Below are 21,880 nucleotides of genomic sequence, written 5' to 3'. Positions count from 1 at the left end.
ATTTTTAAGCTATTTTATTTTTATATTTGTACATTTTTTCAATTACAGTTGACATTCAATATAGTTTCAGGTATACAACATAGTGGTTAGGCATTTATACAACAGTGTATTTTATCTTTATTGTAAATTTTAACTATCAATATAAAGCTAACTCAATGTTACATTTATAAAGTTTTTCTTTACTGTATGTTTCCTATACCTATTTTGTTTTGTTTCTCCTGTTTGTCTCTGAAAATATTAGAATTTTATTTTGACTTTGGCTTTGGAACAAGTCTGAGAATTGTTGCCATTTATCAAATAACTCATTTATGTTTAGTTATGTAACATATAATGCAATAATTTTGCATTATGCTTTATACATGCTTCTATTATGTCTTTTATTATCCATCTTTGAGTATATGAACTATACTTTTTATACTTATTTTCTCTAGTGATGTGTAAACTAGCCATTCTATTTTTAACTCTAGTTAGTGGTTACCAGCCATTCTACAAATATAATTGAAACTATATTTTCTAAGTGTTATTATCTAGAAAAATATACTAGTTCTTGATATGAGATCAAGGAATTTACATGTCTTTATGTGTATCTTCCTCTCTCCTATCTTATTTTCTGACTTTTAAAAATAATTTACTATTACTGTAGTAGTAGATAATTTTATATCACATTTTTTTCTTTCAAAAATTACTTTTGTCATTCACATTAAGTTTTGTAATAATATATACAGCAGTTTTTTTAATTTCATGTTTTAATATATTTCACCAATTTTTTCCTCTTTTTAAATTAGTTTCAGGTGTACAAAATAACATGATTAGACATTTACACCCCTCACAAAGTGATAACCCCCCAAGTCTACTACCCCTCTGACATTGTACATAGGTATTACAATACCATTAACTAGATTCCCTATACAGTACTTTACATCCCGTGACTATATATGTGTGTATATATGTGTGTATATATGTGTGTATATACATATAGTGTGATCAAACAATATGATGGATGTTTACATAAAAAAAATAATTACTGTAAAAGACACATTGCCATTAATCCCCCTCAAAATACTCTTCCTTGCTACAAACACACTTATACATATATTTGATGTTCAATACTATTCTACATCAGCTTCGGGGGTACAGTGCAGTGGTCAGGCATCTACACAATCTTTGATGTGATCACCTCAATAAGTCCAGTCCCCATCTGACACCCTACATGATCTTTACAACATTATTGATTGTATTTCCCAGACTGTATTTTTTTTAAACCAAATTTGCTCATTTTTTTAATTTTTAAAAGTTTCGAATGATCTTGAAGAAAGCTGATTTTTGTTTCTGAGTACTTTTTGAAGTGAAGTAAATCAATAAATGCTTAGGTACTCAGAGGTTCAAAAATATTTCTATTGCTTTAACAAGTAATTAATAATTTAGCTGCATGTAGAATTCTTGGAAGAAATGTGTCCTTTTAAAACTTACTTGACATTGCTCTTAAGTTTTCTAGAGAAATCTCTGGCTAACCTGATCTTGTACTTTTTAAAATAATATTACAGCATTGAATTAAGTCACTTTTTTCATCATTTAATATTTTAAATTCAAATATTCACCTAATACATACAGGTCTAGATGTTCTCACATTTACCTATGAAACATGTTGACCCTTATCTCAGTTCATTCTGTATTCATTTGTTTCCTTGCTTGCGTGTTCATTTTTACCTGCTTGAATTTTGTTTACAACTATAACTTGTGAACACTTGCTATTTATCAATTCAACCTCTGTTATCTTTCCTCAGTATCTATCAGCATTCTTATTTAAAAATACAGAAAAAGAAAAGAAAAAAATCTCTACACATTTCTTTATGTAGTTTAGTGAAATTCTTAGTTTTACTTCCACATCACTGTGTGTGAGTGTGTGTGTGTGTGTGTGTGTGTGTGATTTTCAGTTCTACAGCTGACTGCTTCTGTTTTTAAATTGTGATAAGAACACTTAACATGAGATCTACCCATTTAACAAATTTTTCGATGTACAATACACTGTTGTTAATTACATATCTGGCCATTACAAATTTAGTTACCTTTTAAGTATTTTTTAACATTTTTGTTGAAATATAATTAACATCATGCGATTCACCCAATTAAAGTGTACAATTCGATGGTTTTTATTAGGTTGGTGCAAAAGTAATTGCAGTTTTTGCAATTATTTTTAACCTTTTAAACCGCAATTACCTTTGCACCAACCTAATAGTACACTCACAGATACGTACAACAATCACCACAGTTAATTCTAGAACATTTTCATTGCCTCAAAGAGAAATCCATACCCTTAACTATGCCCTCCCCACCCCTCTGTCCTCCTCCCTCAACCCTAAGCAGCCATTAATCTACTACCTATCTCTGTAGGTTTGCCTCTTCTGGACATTTCATATAAATGGAATTACATAATGTGTAGGCTTCTGTGACTGACTTTCGTCACTTAGCATAATGTTTTCAAGGTTCCTTCATGTTGGAGCATGAATTAGTACTTCATTTCTGGTTTTGGCTGAAAACAGGTTATCCAGGGATGTAACGCATTTTGTTTATGCATTCATTAGATGATGGGCATTTGGATTATTTCCACTTTTGGTTATTATGAATAATGCTGCTATAAACACTCATGTACAAGTTTCAAACGGACACATGTTTTCATTTCTCTTGGGTATATACAGAAGAGCAAAATTGGTGGGTTATATGGTAACTCGTTTTAACCATATGAGGAACTACCAGATGGTTTTCCAAAATGCCTGCATCATTTTCTATTCCCACCAGCAGGAGTGTGTTAGGGTTCCAATTTCTGAAATTTCTTCATCCACTCTTGTTATTATCTGTCTTTTTTATTATAGTCATTCTACTCGTTGTGAAGTGGTATCTTCTGGGTTTGGTCTGCATTTCATTAATGACTAGTGATATCGAGCATCTTTTCATTTATTTGTTGATCACTTGTATTTTTTATTTTTGGAGAAATGTTTACTCAAGTCTTTTGTCCATGTAAAAAATTGGGTAATTTGTCTTTATATTGATGGACTGTTAGCTTTTTATATATATCCTGGATACTAGACCCTTATCAGATGATTTGCAAATATTTTCTCTCATTCTGTAGGTTTTCTTTTCACTTTCTGGATAGTTTGATACACAAAATATTTTTTAATTTTGAGGAAATTCAGTTTACCTACTTTTTCTCTTTTTTTGCTTATGCTTTAGGTGTCATATCTAAAAATGCATTTTCAAATCAAAGGTCATGAAGATTTACTCCTGTGTTTTCTTCTAAGTGTTTTATAGTTTTAGCTCTTGTATTTAAGTCTTTGATCCATTCTGAGTTAATTTTGCTATGGTATGAGGTAAAGGTCCAACTTTATTCTGCATGTGGATGCCCAGTTGTTGCAGCTCCATTTGTTTAAGGGACTATATCCTTTCTCCAGAATAGTCTTGACACCCTTGTTCAAAATCATTTGACCATAAATACATGAGTTTATTTCTGGACTCTTAGTTCTGTTCCAATGGTCTATAGTATGTCTATCCTTATGTCAATACCTCACTGGTTTGTTTAAGTAGCTTTGAAATTAAAAAGTGAATCCTCCAACTTTTTATTTTAAAGATTATTTTCGCTTTGGGGTCACTTGCAGTTTCATGTGAATTTTAGAATCAGCTTGTCCATTTCTGCAAAAATGGACTTTGAGATTTTGATAGAAATTGCATTGAATCTGTAGCTTGTTTTGAAGAGTATTGCCATACTAATAATATTAGTCCTCCAATCCATGAACATGGGGTGCCTTTCCATTTATTTAGATCTTTTTAAATTTCAGCAATATTTTGTAGTTTTCAGTGTACCAGTCTTATATCTCCTTGGTTAAATTTATTACTAAGTATTTTATTCTTTGTGATGCTCTTATAGGTGGAATTGTTTTCTTAATTTCATTCTTGTATTGTTCATTGCAAGTACACAGATACACAAATGATTTTTCTATATTGATTTTCTATCCCGCAAAGTTGTTGAACTCATTTATTATCTATAATAATATTTTAGTGGATGCCTTAGGATTTTATATATACAAGATTATGTTCTCAGGGAATAGAGACAGTTATACTTCTTCCTTTATGATATGGATGCCTTTTATTTCTTTCTAGCCCTGGCTAGAACCTCCAGGACTATGGTAAGGAGAAGTGGTGGGAGCCATTTCCTCCTCTTGTTCCTGATCTAAGAGGGAAAGCATCCAGTCTTTGAAAATTAAGTTTGATGTTAGCTGTGGGATTTTTCATGAAAACTCTTTATCAGATTGAGGAAGTTAAAACTGGATATGTTACATGAAGTCAGCTTTCTTATCATCTGATCTTTGTTATAGATACTCTGTATTTTAAAAAAATGATTTCAAAATAAGTGTTTCCGTGTTTCCTAAATTTTTCTTTTACTTCTTCCAGTAACTAAATGATGCCCTGGGCATCTTCTTCCAACACAGAAAGAAGTTTTGCCATTGCTGGGGGAGGGGGCGGCTTCCTGGCACATCTTAAATACTGTGCTTCCCTTTTTAAAAATACTTATATTGGCTGTTATTCTCTCTCTCTGTCTCTCTCTCTCTGTCTCTGTCTGTCTCTCTGTCTGTCTCTCTGTCTCTCTCTCTGTCTCTCTTTGTCTCTCTGTCTCTCTGTCTCTGTCTCTGTCTCTCTGTCTCTCTCCCCCCCCCCTTCTTTCTGTATCTGAGCGAAGAGAAGTCTGTTTCGGTGTATGAGGTTATGTATTCTGTTGCCCACATGCTGTTAGACACCCCTCACCCCTCGGTCTTGATCTAGAAGTTCAATGACAGCACAAAAGCTCTTGTCAAAGCTCTGTATCCAGCAGTTGCTCATTAATGATGGGCTATCTGACTGTAGGGAAGAGGCTGTACCTCTGTAAACGTTGGAAATGTTTGTCTATGCACCCCGAGCCCACCCCTTCTAGAGTGGGCGTCTGGTGGCCTGTCCCACTGCTGCAGTCACAGCCCAGGATGCAGTCTCCTGGGACCCTTGCTGTGCAATTCCTGAGGCTAAATGGGGTCTATGAATGGATTTCAAGGAGGAAATGAAAGACCTGGTTTGCCACCCCCCCAAAAAAAAAGTGTAAAAGATTTTTAAAAAGGGAAGTTTGGGAATAAGTTGACTGACTCTTCTTGTCATAATCAAAGGCAAGTCTCTGGTGTCAGGCCAAAGGATTTATTAGTGCTTCCTTCGCACAAGCACTGTTCTAAGTGCCTCACATGTATTAGCTATCCGGTCCTTATAACCACTCTGTTACTACATTTTGTAGATCATGAAACTGAGGCACAAAAATGATAAACAGCTTTCTACGGTCGCTCACCTACTGAGTGGTGAGGTCAGCATTAAACCCACAGCCTGACTCTCCTGCCATAACCACTCTATGTCTATCTGCTTATGTAGCAATCTACTTATCTATCCAATTAGATCATAGATATAGAAATATACAATTTTGTGTACACCCCCGTCACATGCACACCAGCAACATTTCCTCCTTCACTGTCCTAGTTCTGCTTCTGCCCCGGGGCACAGCCAAGCTGTGGTAGAGGATACATTCTCCTTAGGACCTGACTCGTTCTGAATAACACTTCTAGTTTGATTTGCTCTTAGAATTTTGCAGCAAATTTTGGGTATTTTTGCAAATATTTCAATGAGGAAAGTAAATCTAGCCCCATTAGCAGGTCTCACCTCAACTCAGGAAAAAAAATGTCTAAGAGGTACATTGTGAGTAGTAAGTTTATTTCCCACGGTGGGTATTACTGGGTTCAAGGAGCTGATTTTCCCGATTTCCCGACCAACTTTTCTCAAGATTCGAGAATGGGAAAGCAAAAAAAAAATTCACGAGAAAGGGCGGGAATTCCCGCCCGGAAACCCTAATCAGAAGTTCTCATGAGATTCTTTGCTTATAAACTTGATCTTAATAACTGTGCATATTTTACTGATGAGAAAATCAAAGTCCAGAATGATTAGGCAACCTCCCAAAACATAGAACTAGTGATGGCCAACCAGCATGAGAACTCATCCTCACCTGGTTTGTTCCCCCACGATGTTTGGCCAGGTAAACTGTCTTAAGAATCTGCTGAAGTAAAAATGCAGCTGTTTTTCCTAATCTGCTCCCAAAGGCCTTTCCATCCTCAAAAGCCACAGCCAAAATTTGTTTGGATTTTATTTAACCTGTTTGAATTCTTCTTACACCGGAGAATGGAATGCAGACCTTTAACTGAGATTTTTCTCAAATTAGCCTGGGTGACAAATGTCTTTTTTGAGCTCTTTTATTTGACATCCTATTATTATTTTTTTAAACGTTCATTGTTTTACTCTTCACAGATCTGTTACGTTTCCGATGTGAGACAAATGTATACACATAGAGGAAGCTTCTCTAATAAGACGTATTGGCCTCAGACTACTGAGGTTATAGGACAAACAAAACCCAAATTGTACACACCGGGACATCCATCTCATTGTAAACTTATCAGACATATTCGATGGACTGTTATCAAAGCATGTGATAAATTGTTGAGTATGTGGCCTTCATGATGCCCTGGCATCTTCTTCCAACACAGCAGCCCCACTGAAAGGCAGCCCCACTTGGGTTTGGGCAGGCAGCATTTTGTTACACATGTAAGCAGTGTGTACATGCTTGGTGACATCAGTTCTGGTAAGCAGCAGCCATTTAGACTTTAGCCCTTTAATAAAAATTCCCTGAATTGGTTTTTAAAAGTCAGGCTCTCGTGGCAGAACCACGTAGGAGAGAAAAGAATGGGATAATTGGAGGCTGCTGTCTTTTCACTTCCCACATAAAATTATTTGAAGAGACAGTCCAGAACTTGAAACAGGAATACCAAGGAAAGTTGTGATTTGGATGTCGGTTATCATGACTTTAGGGTGTTTGCTTAAAGGACTTTCCCCCATCTCTCTCTCTCGCTCTCTCCCCAGACATACTTCAATGACAATATCCTTACCCTGATCCGGACCCTGGTGACTGGAGGGGCCACGCCAGAGCTCGAGGCTCTGATTGCTGAGGAGAATGCTCTTCGCGGGGGCTACAGCACCCCCCAGACGCTCGCCAATAGGGACCGCTGTCGCGTGGCGCAGTTAGCACTGCTGGATGGGCCCTTTGCGGACTTGGGGGTGAGTTCACAGTGCAGAGGCCAGCTGAGCCTGCTGTTTGGTAATAGCTTGGTCCGAGTGAACGGGGTGCCAGACGGTGGCAAGTGGGGCATCTGACTTTGCCACCTTCCATAGTAAATAACTGAGAGGTGATGTTTATGGTTTACTGTGTATCAGGCACTGTGTTTTATATGTAATCATTCGTTTTTATCCTCATGGTGACCCTTTGACATAGATTCTATTATCAGATACTCTGAGGCTCAGAGAGACTGAAGATTGGTCCTCTCAGGGATTTGCACCAGGAAGCCTGGCTGCAGAGTTTGTGGCTTCCTCACTCCCCTCAGGTATCTCCTACCATGAGACAGGAGGCAGCAGGTGATTCCAGTATGCAGCTAAGACTGAGAACCCTTACTTCAGGGTATTCGCAGCCCTCATGGCCACTTAACCCCAACTGCACCTTTAGTAGCCCGTGAGGAGCTTTTACAAGCCATTGATGGCCATGCCTCGCCCGCAGGATTCTGAGCTTTTGTGTCTGGGTAGGACCCAGGCATTGGTGGTTTTTAGAACACCGCCAGTAATTATGTGCATTCAGAACCACTGGCCAAACAAAGAGCAACTCACGTGGATCCTTTAATGTCTCTAATTCCAGACCCAGGTCTTCTAATTTCTGAGGCTGGACCCAGTCACTCTCCCCCATGCCCTCCCTGCTGCAGAAGTGACCAATGTCTCCCTTTGGGTTCCACACACCAGCCTGGTTCAAGCACTTTGGCAGAAGTACGTAGTCTTAACCCTTATTCCCAGCCCTACTCCAGGGATGCGTTCAAGGGTTGGAGCCATAAGTCTTGGGAACCAGTAAACTCATTGCACAAATAATAGTGTCGCCCAAGGAAAAGGGTTGCTTTCTTCAGAAACCCTGACACCGACTTGCACCATATTTTAGTTTGGTTATGGACAGGGACCTATATTTGAAAGGCAGCTTCCATAGCGAGTGGCTCTTTTTATCTATTACTGACTTACTGATACAATTTCAAAAGACAAAGACTTTAAATAATGGTTAAGAGCCGGCTCCGTTTGTGTTCTCTAATATGATGCCCACATGGAGATTCTAATGACAGGAAGGGCAAGTACAGTTACTTTGTTGCAAGTGAAGTCATTCTTCAGTGTCCTTCCTATAATAACGCCTACCTGGAGCCACCGGGCTGCATGAAGCCAGCATTTCCAAATGAATGAATTTGCTTTCACATTCCACATCAGGCCCTGGACTCTTAGATTGTGAACTGATTAGAACTGTGAATCCCAGTTATTCAGCCTGCAGACCTCCAGCTCCTAGGGAAACACTTTCTCTTCCACTCTTGCCATCTCAGAGGTCTGTAAATTGTGCTTTTCACACAGTTCTTACCTGAAAGAGTCTGTCACCATAGTACCTGGTGGGGTCTTTTCTCCTTGCAGTGATTTTAATTATCACTCAAGCAGTTTTGACAACACGGTCAGATCAGAGTGATTACAGCTAAGTTGGGGCTAAACATAATCACCATTTTGCAGAGCTGGCTTCTTTTCCTCAGCCGACCATACATCTGAGACCTTTCAGCTTTACACCCTCACTTAAAGTGAGGGACAGACACAGTCTCCTTAGAGCTACAGATGGAAAGCTAGAGAGAACCAAGGGAAAACCGGACATGGTTCCCCTAAATCACCAATGCTAGGTGTAGGCTGGTAACCACACTGACTTTTTCAGCCAGCGTCCCTCGGTACAGACCCTCCAACTCAGGAGACACCAAAACAAGCTTTCGTGAAAAGGCCCATTTCCCCCTGGATCTCTACTTCCAGGCCAATAAAAGTGATGTTTCTCTCTGTTCTTTTGTTGTCTCCCAGGATGGTGGTTGTTATGGTGATCTGTTCTGCAAAGCTCTGAAAACGTATAATATGCTTTGTTTTGGAATTTATCGGCTGAGAGATGCTCACCTCAGCACCCCCAGCCAATGTACGAAGAGGTGAGTATGTTTGCACTCTGTTCTCCCACGCGAATGCAAAGACATAACTGCCATCTCCTGTCCCCCACTATGAAGGCAAAGGCCTTTATACATACTCTCAGAATGCAAATTACTCTACCCACATTCAATCCAACACTGGGTTTGGAGATTATGGCAAGCTTTTTTCTTTAATTACTAATAGCAGATGTGAAGACATTGTGAGAAGAATTCAAGTTTTCTAGAATAGTTCCATCTCCTAATTATAAAAGTTTGAATGGAAGCATCTCCTCCAAACTCCAGCTACTGGGATAATTCTGTTGGTACCTTATATAGAGATATTTCAGATTGCTAGTGTTTAAGATAAATGGTTCCTTTGCCATAGCTTAGATGCCTATTTTTACTTAATATATTTTTAATTGACTCACTCATTTACTTTAATATATTTAAGAAAATTGTATATTATCACCTTAAGCAGAAAAAAACAACAGTTTATGTATGCTAGTTATATTTTTCCAATATGCATTAAAATAAATTCATAGCGGCCCCAAATTAAAACTACATCCTAGAATTACCAAAATCAGTGTATTTGCATAACATATCCCAGGAAATAGTGCTGTAGAGATGGGTGTTTCTCAGGCCTGCTTGCATATTGGAATCCCTCGGGGTGCTTTTTTAAAATACCCTGATTAGGCTGACTTAACTTGTCTGGAAAGAAATCTACATATAATTTTTTAATGCCCAGAAGTTACAGTGTATAGGCAGGGTTGAGAATAATTGCTGTAGGCCAGTGTCTTCTCAAAGTTTACTGAGCAGATCAATCACCCGCAAAGCTTGTGAAAATGCACATTGCTGAACCCCATGCCCAGAGCGTCTGATTCAGTAGGTATGGGGTGGGGTTGCTTAGGAATTTGTGTTTTTAAGACGTTCCAAGGTAATGATGATATATCTGACCTGAGGACCACACTTGGAGATCCACTGCTCTAGATGAAACAGTGATTTTTTTTTTTTTTAAAGTGTTAACCAGAGAAAGCTTGATCAAATTGAGGAGAACAGTTAAAATAGGACTGACTCATAGTCAGGGAGGTGTTTTATGTTTTTCTCTTTAGTAAAATGCCCACCAACGTTGATTTTTAAAAAGTAAAGAGTGAGGAGGGACTCAGAAGATGCTATATTATGGTAAACAAGGATCCTGTGACGTATTTCTGGAGTTGTCAGGTCATTCTAGAAGGACAGTTCGTGAAACCTGCGTGTACTTGGGCTACTCAGGATCAAAAGCGAACTTGACATTGTATTGAAAGAGGCTCATAAACCATAGGAAGCAGAGTTTGTTTCCCCCTTGCCAGCACTAATTCAGCATCTTGAGATGCCAGAGCTCATGGTCGGTCTCCTCTGTTGAGCTAAACCGAGGAAGATTTAGTTCAACTTGGAACATAATTTTTAAGGCCTTCAACCATTAGAAGTCCTCCTTCCAGATCCTCTGATAGACCTAAGGGACCGGGCAGTTCCTTTGAATTCAGAGAGAGGTGAAATGTCCACCCAGTCATCCTCATACTGTGACATCTTTGCTCTCTCTGCGCAGGTATGTCATCACCAACCCCCCGTACGAGTTTGAGCTCGTGCCGACGGACCTGATCTTCTGCTTAATGCAGTTTGACCACAACGCCGGCCAGTCCCGGGCCAGCCTCTCCCATTCCTCCCACTCATCCCAATCCTCCAGCAAGAAGAGCTCCTCCGTTCACTCCATCCCATCCACAGCAAACCGACCGAACCGGCCCAAGTCCCGGGAGTCCCGAGACAAACAGAAGTACGTGCAGGAAGAGCGGCTCTGATTTGTGTATCCACTGCTACCGTGTGTAAAACTGTATCTGCCACTCATTTCCCCAGTGGGTGTTTCCAACAGTAACTTTCCCCATTTTCCCCTGTAGTCTGACCCCCTTTTTCTACACATATTTGCATATGTATGATAGTGTGCATGTGGTTGTCATTTTTATTTCACCACCATAAAACCCTTGAGCACAACAGCAAATAAGCCGAAGGACCAAAAGTTATTTATGATCCTAGGGGAAAAATAACCCAAAGGCATGCTCCAGACATAAATAGTTCACTGCAGGAATGAGTGCACAGATTAGCAGACAGAACATGCCATCGATGTTAGTTAGGTAAAGCAAGGGGATGTAGTTAATTTAGTTGATGTAGAAGAAAAGTTTATTCTGATTTATCAGGATGATCCGGGTGCTTTGGGTTTTGATTTTGTTGTTTTCCTTCCTTTCTTTCTTTTTTTTATACACACATAATAATATATACACATGTTTATTTAAAACAAGCAACCAACCGAAAAGCAACGGAAATATTTCGATTGTTTTCACTCTCTAGGCCGAAGTATCGCGAAGCATTTGAAAAGCTTTCGCCATTTGCGTAGATGATTATTAAGCACCTGCTTGTTGTAAGAGAACATCTGAGATTTTTTTAGTTACTAACCAAGGCCTTTTGTCCCAGAGTTAGCTTCCTTTGGGAATTTAGATGAGCATTTCTACCCTTACCTTGGAGGAAAGAATAGTATTCCATTTGTGGATGTATCAAATTCTAGTCATTTAATTTTAGTGAAAAGAGGTTTGATTGCATATTAAATTGTTATTCTGTCTCCTTACGCTGCCATATGAATAGCTATTTTTTTTTCTTTCACTTTTTGACATTTGGGATGAAAAGCCATATGTATCATAAATATCAGACGTAAGTCATTAAAAACTGCCTTCCTGGGACTTTTACATCTTTTAAAAGGTGAATTACTTACCTTATGTACAGAATAAATAATGCTCCGGAAAGAGCAAGTATTTTTCCACGCATTCTCAGGGGACCTTTTTACTCCCCTCTGTTTGATTAGCTAGGGTCCCTATGCCAGGTAGGAGGAAGGGCTGGGCCCGTGGAAAAGCAAGAGGAAGATAAACCCAGCAGCAGATCATGTTTTTGTAGGAGCCGACATGCTAAATAAATCGGAATGTAAGAGGATCAAGCCACAGTTGACTCAACAAAGACAAAAGTCAGCTACCACCGTAAACTGTTGGGACAGCTGCGTGATGCTGGCTGTCCCAAAGCAGAAAGCTCATGGGGAAAATTACTCCTCATCAATTTCTTTAACATAACCAATTCACTTAGGCAGGTGAAGGACAATCATAGAGAACCTTCTCCTTGTCATTATGAGATGGGGAGGAGGAGAAGAGTACAACAGTGAGCCAAACACATTTTGGTATAATAATTTTTTTCTTTTGTTTTCTTTCTTTTCTCAGTAAGCATGAGAGTACAGGTAGAAAAATACCCTTTTTTCAGTATACAGTTGTCAGATATTTTATGCATGCAAATCATGCTTTAGGCAGTGCAGTAATTCTTTAAAAATTGGCCCACTCCACCTTAACCAAATTCTGATATAGATGGACTAGCCCTGGGCTGGTATGTACATATTTGCAATGTTTACTTTTAAAATTTTCCATCGAATAGAATAAGGGTGAAGGGGAGGAGAAAAATGTCACAGCTGTACCATCTCTAAAAAGGTGTTTTTATGGTGAATGTTTTGGGTTTAGATTTTGGATCTCCTCTCCCCCCCAAGCATGATAGTGTTGGAGATTTGCTTGCTGTGTGAATTGACAAGCACTTTTACTGACAAAATGGTGAGGCTCAGTCAGAACCTCCACCCCCACACCGAAGACAGGGCATGCAGTATTCAAACCAGTAGTGGGGTAGGGAATAATTGTATACATGTATATTAAAAAGCCCTATGAGTGGAATATTTTTTTCAAATTATTTTTGTCCCTATATATAATTGATTTATATATTACGTATAACTATCTTTTTATATATAACTATATAAATATCTCTCTATGTATACACATATATACATATGTATGTACACACACACACACACACACACACACACACATCCCCTAGTTTTGGTTCGTGAAGAGCTCTTCATGCATTCTTTGCAAAGGAGGTTATAAAGTTATGCCCTCAGAACATTTATAACTATAAGAATGTGCCAGTTAAAGTGCTCAACAGGAAATATGACAGTTTAAAAGCATTGTAAAACTCACATAGCTTACTTCTCTCTCTAAAGTGCAACAAGGATGAATAGAATGGGCCAAGGTATGACAATTAATGGTTCTGCATGACCTAGCCACTGCTGGGGGTTTTCTTCTATAACGTTGTCCTTGTGAAAACTTTTGTGAAATTAAAAAAAAAAAAAAGGAGTTACAAATTTTATTCTGTTATTGGTTTGTTTATTTTTATTTCTACTGTTCTGTTTGTGGTTTTATTTCTTTTGTTTTGCTTTTTATTTTTCCCTCCCCATTTCCCCTTTTCCCGTTCCTTCTCCTCCTCCTCCTTCCTTCACTTTCTAAATTGCTCAGCGCAATGAGGCTGTACTCCTGCTACCGCTAGACCCCTTAGAGTTTGTTTTGGTGTTCTTGGGTTTGGGCTTGGGTAATATGGGGGCAACTTCTCTCCATCTGGCTTGCCTTTAAATCTGCACGTGGCCTCCCTGCCCACCTTGGTACCTTGCTCCAAGTTCAAAAGCATCTTCCCATCAAGAAACCCAGCTTCCTCCACTTCCCCCCATTACCACCACCCCAACCCAGTCTGCCATCAGTCTGTCCACATCTCTGTGTTTATCTTGGCAAGACCTACTAAATCAAGTGACGATGCCGGTGATAAACTTTTCTGGAAAACATATGCAGCTATTCCATTTGGCAAACCTGCTTCTTGGTTAATATTTTATCCTCCTTTTGATTGAAACCAGGAGGGTTATCAATGGCAAAAGCATTGCTCTTCTTTATGTTTAATCAGTATGACCCCAAATTAAAACTGTTCAGCTGTACGTATTAACTCAATAACCCATACCCAGTCCCCTGGGGACTGATGATTCAGTCTCTATATCACCCAGGTCTCTCCTGCACTTGCCTTTCAGACATTTGTTAAATCCCAACCAGAGATTGGGCAGATAGAGAGAAGTAAATCCAAAATGTGTTTTATATACAATCTGTTAGCAGCTCTGATGAGATGCTATTGTGACGGGGATGGAATGGGAGCAGACTGTGATGTGTGATGAAATATGGGGATTTTCCCTGGAGTTTTAGCACACAATTGAGAGTTGGCTCTACTTGGGTAATGATATATTCAATGAAGAAAAAGGTATTAATATGATTTCTATTTTATTAGCCAAAACTACTATGTTATACTTTCCTTAATAGAACAAAGAGTCTCCTCCATTGTTTTCTGTATGACCTCAAACTTCCCATTCCTCTTTCAGGTTCTCTTATGAAGGAGGCATACAGGGTATTCGTATTAGGTCTCTCCTCTTTCCCCTCCCCACTGGAAAAAGAAATAATTAGGTAAGGGTAGAAAGTGAAACAGCTATTTGAGGAGAAAGTATGTGCATTTAAAAAGAACAACAGCTAGAAACTCAATTATCTGCCATTCTAGAAGAGAAGCAATTTGTAAGCCATTCAGTCCAATTTGCTTTAGGCTTTGAAAGGGGTAAACATTAATTTAAGTGGGTAGAATAGGAGGCACAGTGAACCTTCTCAGCCTCAAAACGCAGATGATCATGAAATCATCAACATCCCTAACGACGACTACTCAGGGTCCTTCCTGAAACCAGTTCAAAACCAGTTCAAAACTATACCTAGAGAAGAAAGCTGGACCCCTCTAAGTATAGTTAGATTTCTACCACAGTTAGCCAAAGTTTCAAATTCTGGTATAAATATTAAAGGTTATGACTCAGAACTTTACTCACAATAGGTGCTCAATATGTACTTTGAAATAAATTGACCTTAAACATTTTTATACCTTTCATCATCTTAAAAATTATCTCTACCCCCTTGGCTTATCTTTAAAAATACACAACAAAAGGCCTGTAGGTGCTTCGCCACGCCGCTGTGCTATGGGCACGTTCTTGAGCTCGGTACACAGCATCTGAGAAAGGGGAACAATCCTGTGAGCTGGGTGAGTAGAGAGACTGACTGTGCCGTCTGCCAGCCTTGTCAAGATACCAGGTGACCAGAAAACCTTTTGACTGGCTCTTTTTCAGCTTGGGAAAAGCCTAAAGGTGTCTGCATCCCAATAGAGACAATTAAATAAACCTGCCAGGTTCCTATAGCAACAGGATCCTGGAGGAGAAAGGGGAGTACAGAAACTTCAGGGCCTGTGGAAGTCAAGACGGTAAAAATCAATGTCTCAGTCAGCTTCTTTCAGCCCATCCCTGCTTTGTCATAACATGATAAAGAAGTAGCTGTGGGCACCTGTCACTAACCTGGCTTCCTGTCTCCCATGGAGAAGTTGCACATTCATTGCACGGGGAAGCTAGAGGCATTATTCCTGCCTCCTGAAAAGGAAAAGTGCAAATTCCACCCTCCAGGGATCCAGGGGCCAGGAGGGGGCAGCTTGCTCTGCCCAGCAAATGGCAGCATTAGACTTTCAGTTAAAAAGAGGCAAATGCAGTCATAGAGGACAATTGTAAAGAAATGAGACAGTTTTCATAAACGGAACTGCTCCTGTTCTGGTTGGTACAAATGATTTTCATTTCTATAAAATAGCCACATTTTGCCCATGGAGAGGCTGTGTGCATGGGCGGGGGGCATTGGGAGCCTTGGGGTTTGCGGGGAAGAGGGCAAGTGTTAGACTGTATCTCAGAAATGGGAGATGTGAAACCATACAGCATTACCTTTGGAAGCTGAGCTCCTTGTCAGCTCTTACCCGTCGTTGGCTGTTATCGCTATCCAAATGGAATTATTTCTTTCAAGCCCTTTCTCTCTAAACCTCAGCTTGTGGTACAGGGAGAAGAGGACCAATTATTCCAAATGCCTTTGCTGTATCATCATCTCCCCTTCAATGTGTTCTCCTCTGGGGTGCAGTTATATGAAATGGCTAAATCCCACAGGATTGAGCCAGCAAAGAGACTCAGTTTTCACATTACGGCCTGTTTCTCCTTTCTAGGACCCCAGGCAGTTATCTCAGCCTGTATCTGGCGCCCTTTTCCACCATAGCTTACTAGTCTGGGATTCCTTGTGGCTGGAGGAAATCCTGACCCTTACTCTGGTCCCTTCAATCCCAGTAATGAAAGTAGCAATGGAAGATGGAGATGGTTTGCAGGTGGGATAGGGTGCCTGTTGAGTGAAAGCCAGTATTTCAACGACACAGGTACCACAATAGGGAGGCAGCCTGGACGTCCCCTGACAGATCACCAGTCACCCCTGCTTCTCCTCACCTTCCAAATGAAGACTACCCAACCAAATCCTCCTCTGTTGTCTTTACTGCCACAATCCTCATTCTTCAAGCCACCACCCCAATGTATACACCTCAGTTCTCCACTCCCAGCTCACTTGCAATCACACCGCAAAAGTATTACCTATCCTTCCATAGTCTTTTAGTACTGAGAGGACTTATGTGAATGCTAACCTTATACTAAAAGCTAATACCTCGGTGCTTACCACAGGCCAGTCATTCTTCTGAGCACTTTCCCTATATTAACTCATTCAATCCTTAACCCAACCTCAGGTGTAGATGCTGTTGGTATCTCTGTTTGAAAGGTGTAGAATCTGAGGGACAGATTTGTTCAAATTCACCTAGCCAGGAAGCGGCAGAGTTGAATTTAAAACTGGAATCTATAAATTTTGCCACTCTAGTAGAATGCCTGGTGATATTACTAATAATGCCAATAGTCTTAACAGCTCACATTTCCTTACCATGTATCTGGACCAGTGATAAGTGATTCATCTGCTCTGGTCCTTTTCATCTAAACAACATGAAGAGAACCCTATCTATCATTAGCCCTGTTGTACAGAAGAGAAACTAAAGCTTCACTAAATTACATAATGACTTGCTCAGAGCCCTGCAACTAGTGTATGAGAGAGCCAGATCCATGTGAGCTTAACCTACTGCCCTATGCCATCTCCTTGGCCTATACCTCATTGCTTGTACATGCCTGACAGCTCACGGCATGGCTAATCTTGATAAGTGACACCCCCCAAGAGCAGTGTCAGTTCTCTTGCCAGCATCTCTCTGCAGTTAGTTTGCAGGTTTTCCTCTTGCTCTACTAGCCCCCATGCCACAAACTGTGTGCAGTGCCACTCCTTCCCTCACTCCTGGCAGGGCACACATTGTACTTACAGTGATGACATCATACATCTCATCCTCAAGAAGCTTATTAACAAATGGGGCTATTTTTCTCTGGCAGTGAGGAGGTCCTCACAGCCAGATCCATTGCCTTTCTCATTTTAAGGATAAAATAAAGCTCCCAGAAATCTTTCTGGTATCTGGGGTAAGGCAGGGAGAGGATTCATTTGAATTTCTTCCCTGAGCACCCTTTCTTATGGCCAATCTTGTAGCCACCCCTAGACACAGTTTCTTCTTTGGAAGGCAAGATTCAATAAACTCAAGTGGCATTGTTGTAGTCAAAGCACTCTCCATGGAAGTGGAACGACTGGCGATCATTGAGGTGTGTGTTCCCCGGAAGCCCTTTGGGAGAATCTCTTCATAAAATATCTTTGCCCTCAGACATTTAGTACAATGCTCAGAGTATTAATATATTTCCGTTTCGCCAACATCTTAGCTAACCAAGTCTCCGACAATACATATATTTATATCTTACAACCTCCCGCCCCCCCAAATTAAGAAGCCTATCTCTCAGGCATAATGAAAACCTCAGCTTATCACCAGCATGTGCTTTAATGCAAAATTCCTTCTTGTGTTGAAGCTGAATGGCCAGAGCACAGGGACTACTCTACTTAGATTTTCTTTCTTTCTTTCTTTTTAAATTTTTTTATAGCAGGACATTTAAAAGGAAACAGAAAAAAAAGCTTAAATGGGGAAATAATGCTTTCTTTCTTACAGACAGCAGAAGGAAATTGATATTCTCTCTGCTGTGTGAGGTCAAAATGCCAACTTTGAATTGAACTGCAAAGACTAAATTCTGAACAATTATTGTCTGCAGTAGTTGTAGAAATTTCAGCAAATTGCAGCTGTCTTAAGTCTTTCACCCAAAAGACCTACTAGTTTCCATAAGCAGAGTTCACTCTCCCTTCCAACCTGGCACGTCCAAGCCAGCACTAAATCCCTTTGCAAAATCGGTTCACACGAGGATATGGCCAACACCAAAAGCAGCTCAGGCAAACAGCACTGACGCTGGGTTCAGTGCTTCTGAAAATCATCTTTACACATAAACCGTTGGAAAAAGTCATAGTTTGAAATTGTTTCAGCGGCCTGGCAATGCTTTTAAAACATGATAACCATCACACTTTACTCCTCTCTGAAAGGTTAGTTTAATCGTAGATCACAAAAAAATTGGTTTCCACAAATGCATAATGGTTCATCTATGTCACACTTGAACTAAATGGTTTTTTAAATGGAGCTGAAATTATTTTGATGTGTACACAGTCCCAGGTTTCTATACAACCTTTTTTAACCAGCCCATCAGTAACCTTGCCTCTAAAGCCTCATTAATAATTCAGATGTGCTGATGACTTTAAAAGATCTATGGAATTGAAGCTTAGGGAAAAAAAAAAAAAACTCTGCTTGACAAAAAGATAAATGAATGTAGAAAGAAGCTGTAGGAGTCTGGCAAGCTGTAGATCATCTCAGAACAGATTGTAACTTTATCATTCTGTCAGGGGGAATAATTTAAAGCACTTAATCAGTTAGCTTCACTGTGAGGATGTAGCATTATGAATTCCTATCGTCCAATCTGTTCAAATCAAAGTGAACTTAATTATAATAGGTGAGAGAGCCAGCGCAGGAGACAGGGGGGTAGAGAGTGATCCGAGAGGCAGTAAGTTTCCTGGGGGGTAAACTGAGCTGCTGAACAAAAGGGAGTAAGATTTCACCAAGGCACAGCCTAGCTCCAGCGATAGTGGTTACATTGAGGGCTCAGGGTACTTGCCCCAGTAAAGAAACCTAGGGACCAAATTAAAATAAGCAGTGTGGTCATGAGCTGATGATAGATGCTGAATTTATAAATCAGTAGCCACATAGGGAAACACACACACACACACACACACACACACACACACACACACACACTGTCAAGCCAGGTGAGCAATTTTTGTTAACATATCAGTTCAGGACCAATGACAAGACAGTTATGAATTGTTCTGCTAGGCAGAAAAGGAGACCGGAGAGGTCATTGTCTCTCTAGCAGTGGGTGTGCATGAAAGCTTTTCTCATTTTCTTTTCTTTTCCTAAGTCACTAAAATGAGGAGAATGATTCCCAAGTTTGAATGTCCTATTCACCCAATCTCTTCATATCTATACACATGGCCTATTTTCCAGAAAATTTCAATCCTAGAAAGGGACGAGGATGAGGAGTGAGTCTTATAAAATAACTCTGAACTGTTAAGAGAATGCTGGCCATTTTCATTCCCACACCAGCCCCCGAACGCCCTGACTCAGCATTCTTTCTCAGCCATCCCTGCCTTTAGGGTGGAAATGAAATGCCAAGACTTCTTCTAGCTCCCTTGTCAACAGTTTGGGTTATTATAGTCAGTTAAGATGGTGCCACTAGAAATTCTTTTCATAACTTTATACCAACACAGAGTTTTCTTTCTTGAAATGAAAGCCACCTCAAGAATCCTCTTAAAACATTGTTTGCTATTCTGATTTTCACTCTCATTGGCTAGCAAATTCTGTGGGCTTACTTTAAGACCCTCAAAACTGGCTGCAAAAGAAATAGAAGAATGGAATAGTTGAGATATAATTTGAAGTGTGCTTTATACGAGCAGAGCCACAAAAAGGCTGGGAGAAGGAGATCCTGCATATGATTCTAGGTCATTCACTCTATGACCGATGTGTCGGTGGCAGACACACGCTCCTTATATTCCATTCAAATCAACGGATGCACGAACAGACGCACCTTTCCTCAGGCACAATGTCTGTACCCAACATGTGATCTATTCAGCATCTCCTTCACACCAGAGCTTTTCAGGCCACAAAACCCCAGAGAACATCGCCAGAGTTCACTTTCCAACTTCTCTTTATCCTCTGAGGTCCACCCATTGTGCCTCAAGTCCTAATGGCCCCTTGGTCATCACTTGCTATGGCAACAGAGGTATGTTTCAGGTTCTGAGGTTCTCCCTACATTGCACTGTCTCTCTTAGCAATGACTCGCTCTCAACTTCTATCTATTACCTTTTGCATTTTTCAGTGAACTTTCCAAAGGCTTTACCCTAGGACTAATTAAGCTTCTTATTTCTCCTTCTTCTTCTCTATCCATTTTGCCCTTTAGCAGAAAAGAAATGGTTTACAGATGAACCGGATAATGCCTATCCCAGAAACATTCAAATCAAGCCCATGAGTACCCACATGGCTAACCAGATCAACCAATATAAATCCACAAGCAGCTTGATTCCACCAATCAGAGAAGTTGAAGATGAATGTTGACTCCCAGGAGACCAGAACTATTTTTTTAAAGCCTGACAAACTTCATAAATGGTGATGTGACTTTTCTTCCTCTTACATGCCGAATCACTGGTGGAAACCTTAGGATAAGCGAGATTTGCAAGAAAAATAAAGTAGACAGATCTTTCTCTTTGTCTGCCTTGAATGTTGCTTCCATGTATTTTGGAAAAGAAAATGATTTCATTTATAAATGGACATACTAAGATAGTCATGTATAGCCTCTAGCATTTTAAATTATTTTTATTTATTAGAAAGAAAATCTATTTTTCCTTTTTTTCATTGTCAAATATCTTCCCTATATCTAAACAATGCAAAATCAAAATGAATAAGTGGCCAGACTCCTTAATGCGTGTATCTCTTCTTTTTCTTTGAGGAGAATGATGGTCACCACCACAATTAATTGTGATGACGGGAAATGGATTATTCAAACGATTTTAAAATGGTTCAATGATGTAAACATGTATTTTAGTAAATTCAACAAAGAAGACACACGGGGGCAGGTGAACTTCCTGGATGGGTGTGTATTTTGGAAGCATTGACACCAGCTCTTAATAAATGGAAACATTTATTTTCACAGTTGAAAGTCATATTTTTGTAGTTTTAGTTTTCATTCTGTAATTTTTATCCCTATGTTCATATCCCTTAAAAGAAAGACCTTCTTGCAGCTTTTCTACAATTACCAGATCAGGTTAACCCAGCCAACTAACAATACCAGGAGGGTTTTGAGCATGCCTGGGACATGGAAGTTGAGGACCAGATGCACACAAGACATTGGTCTGTTTGTTGTTCTGATGGTGGGGACTCCTACCTGCTGTTATACTTCTCATTTCATATCTCCAAATCATCCACACAAGTAATTTCAACTTTGGAAGTGGACTTTCTCCCTACTCCCCATGTGTCAGAGCTTTTAGTTTGAAAGTTTATAAACACTAATGAGTAGTTTTGCTTAACAATAGGATGTGATAATACATTCATTCTTCTCACTGAATTTTTGTTTAAAAGCCAGAACATGTTTAGGAGACAACTTTTGCCCAGATTTTAGTTTTGCAGGCTTTCCTTTAGTTGCTGGGACAAAACACAAAAACTTACTACAACAATATAAAAAAAAAAATAGTAACAACAAAAAGAAAGGAACGAATGCACTTAAAACAGATTGTTAAAAAAGGCCTTTGAAAATTACCGACAACGAAATCAAATCAAATGTATCAGCCACTTCCAACTGTGGTCAAAAGATTTTTCTAGCCATCAGACACAAGTACCATGTCTCAGAGCTCTGCTGTCGCCCGCATGCTCAATGTACAGTCATCCCGGCTATTGTTATGTTCCAAACG

General features: G+C 39.6%; 1 protein-coding gene across 20 annotated transcripts in view; it reads left to right on the top strand.

The window, feature by feature from the left end:
• Positions 1–21,649, top strand: part of KCNMA1 (potassium calcium-activated channel subfamily M alpha 1) — a 709,234-nt gene extending 687,585 nt beyond the window's left edge. For 8 of the 20 annotated variants that reach the window (XM_081075039.1, XM_081075044.1, XM_081075056.1 and 5 more), the window contains 5 exons: positions 6,970–7,164; positions 9,016–9,134; positions 10,693–10,917; positions 13,219–13,247; positions 20,377–21,643. In XM_081075039.1, the coding sequence (XP_080931165.1) occupies positions 6,970–7,164; positions 9,016–9,134; positions 10,693–10,917; positions 13,219–13,247; positions 20,377–20,531 (723 nt within the window). In that variant the 3' untranslated portion in view covers positions 20,532–21,643. Of the gene's footprint in view, positions 1–6,969; positions 7,165–9,015; positions 9,135–10,692; positions 11,090–13,218; positions 13,248–20,376 lie in introns of those variants that run through there. The other 12 variants (XM_081075040.1, XM_081075045.1, XM_081075043.1 and 9 more) reach the window with 3 other exon arrangements.
• The last annotated feature ends 231 nt before the right edge of the window (positions 21,650–21,880 follow it).

The sequence above is a fragment of the Rhinolophus hipposideros genome (genome assembly GCF_964194185.1).
Source record: "Rhinolophus hipposideros genome assembly, chromosome: 15".
NCBI classification, from domain to species: Eukaryota; Metazoa; Chordata; class Mammalia; order Chiroptera; family Rhinolophidae; genus Rhinolophus; species Rhinolophus hipposideros.
Note: the sequence above shows the minus strand (reverse complement) of the source record. Positions and strands in the feature narration are given on the sequence as shown.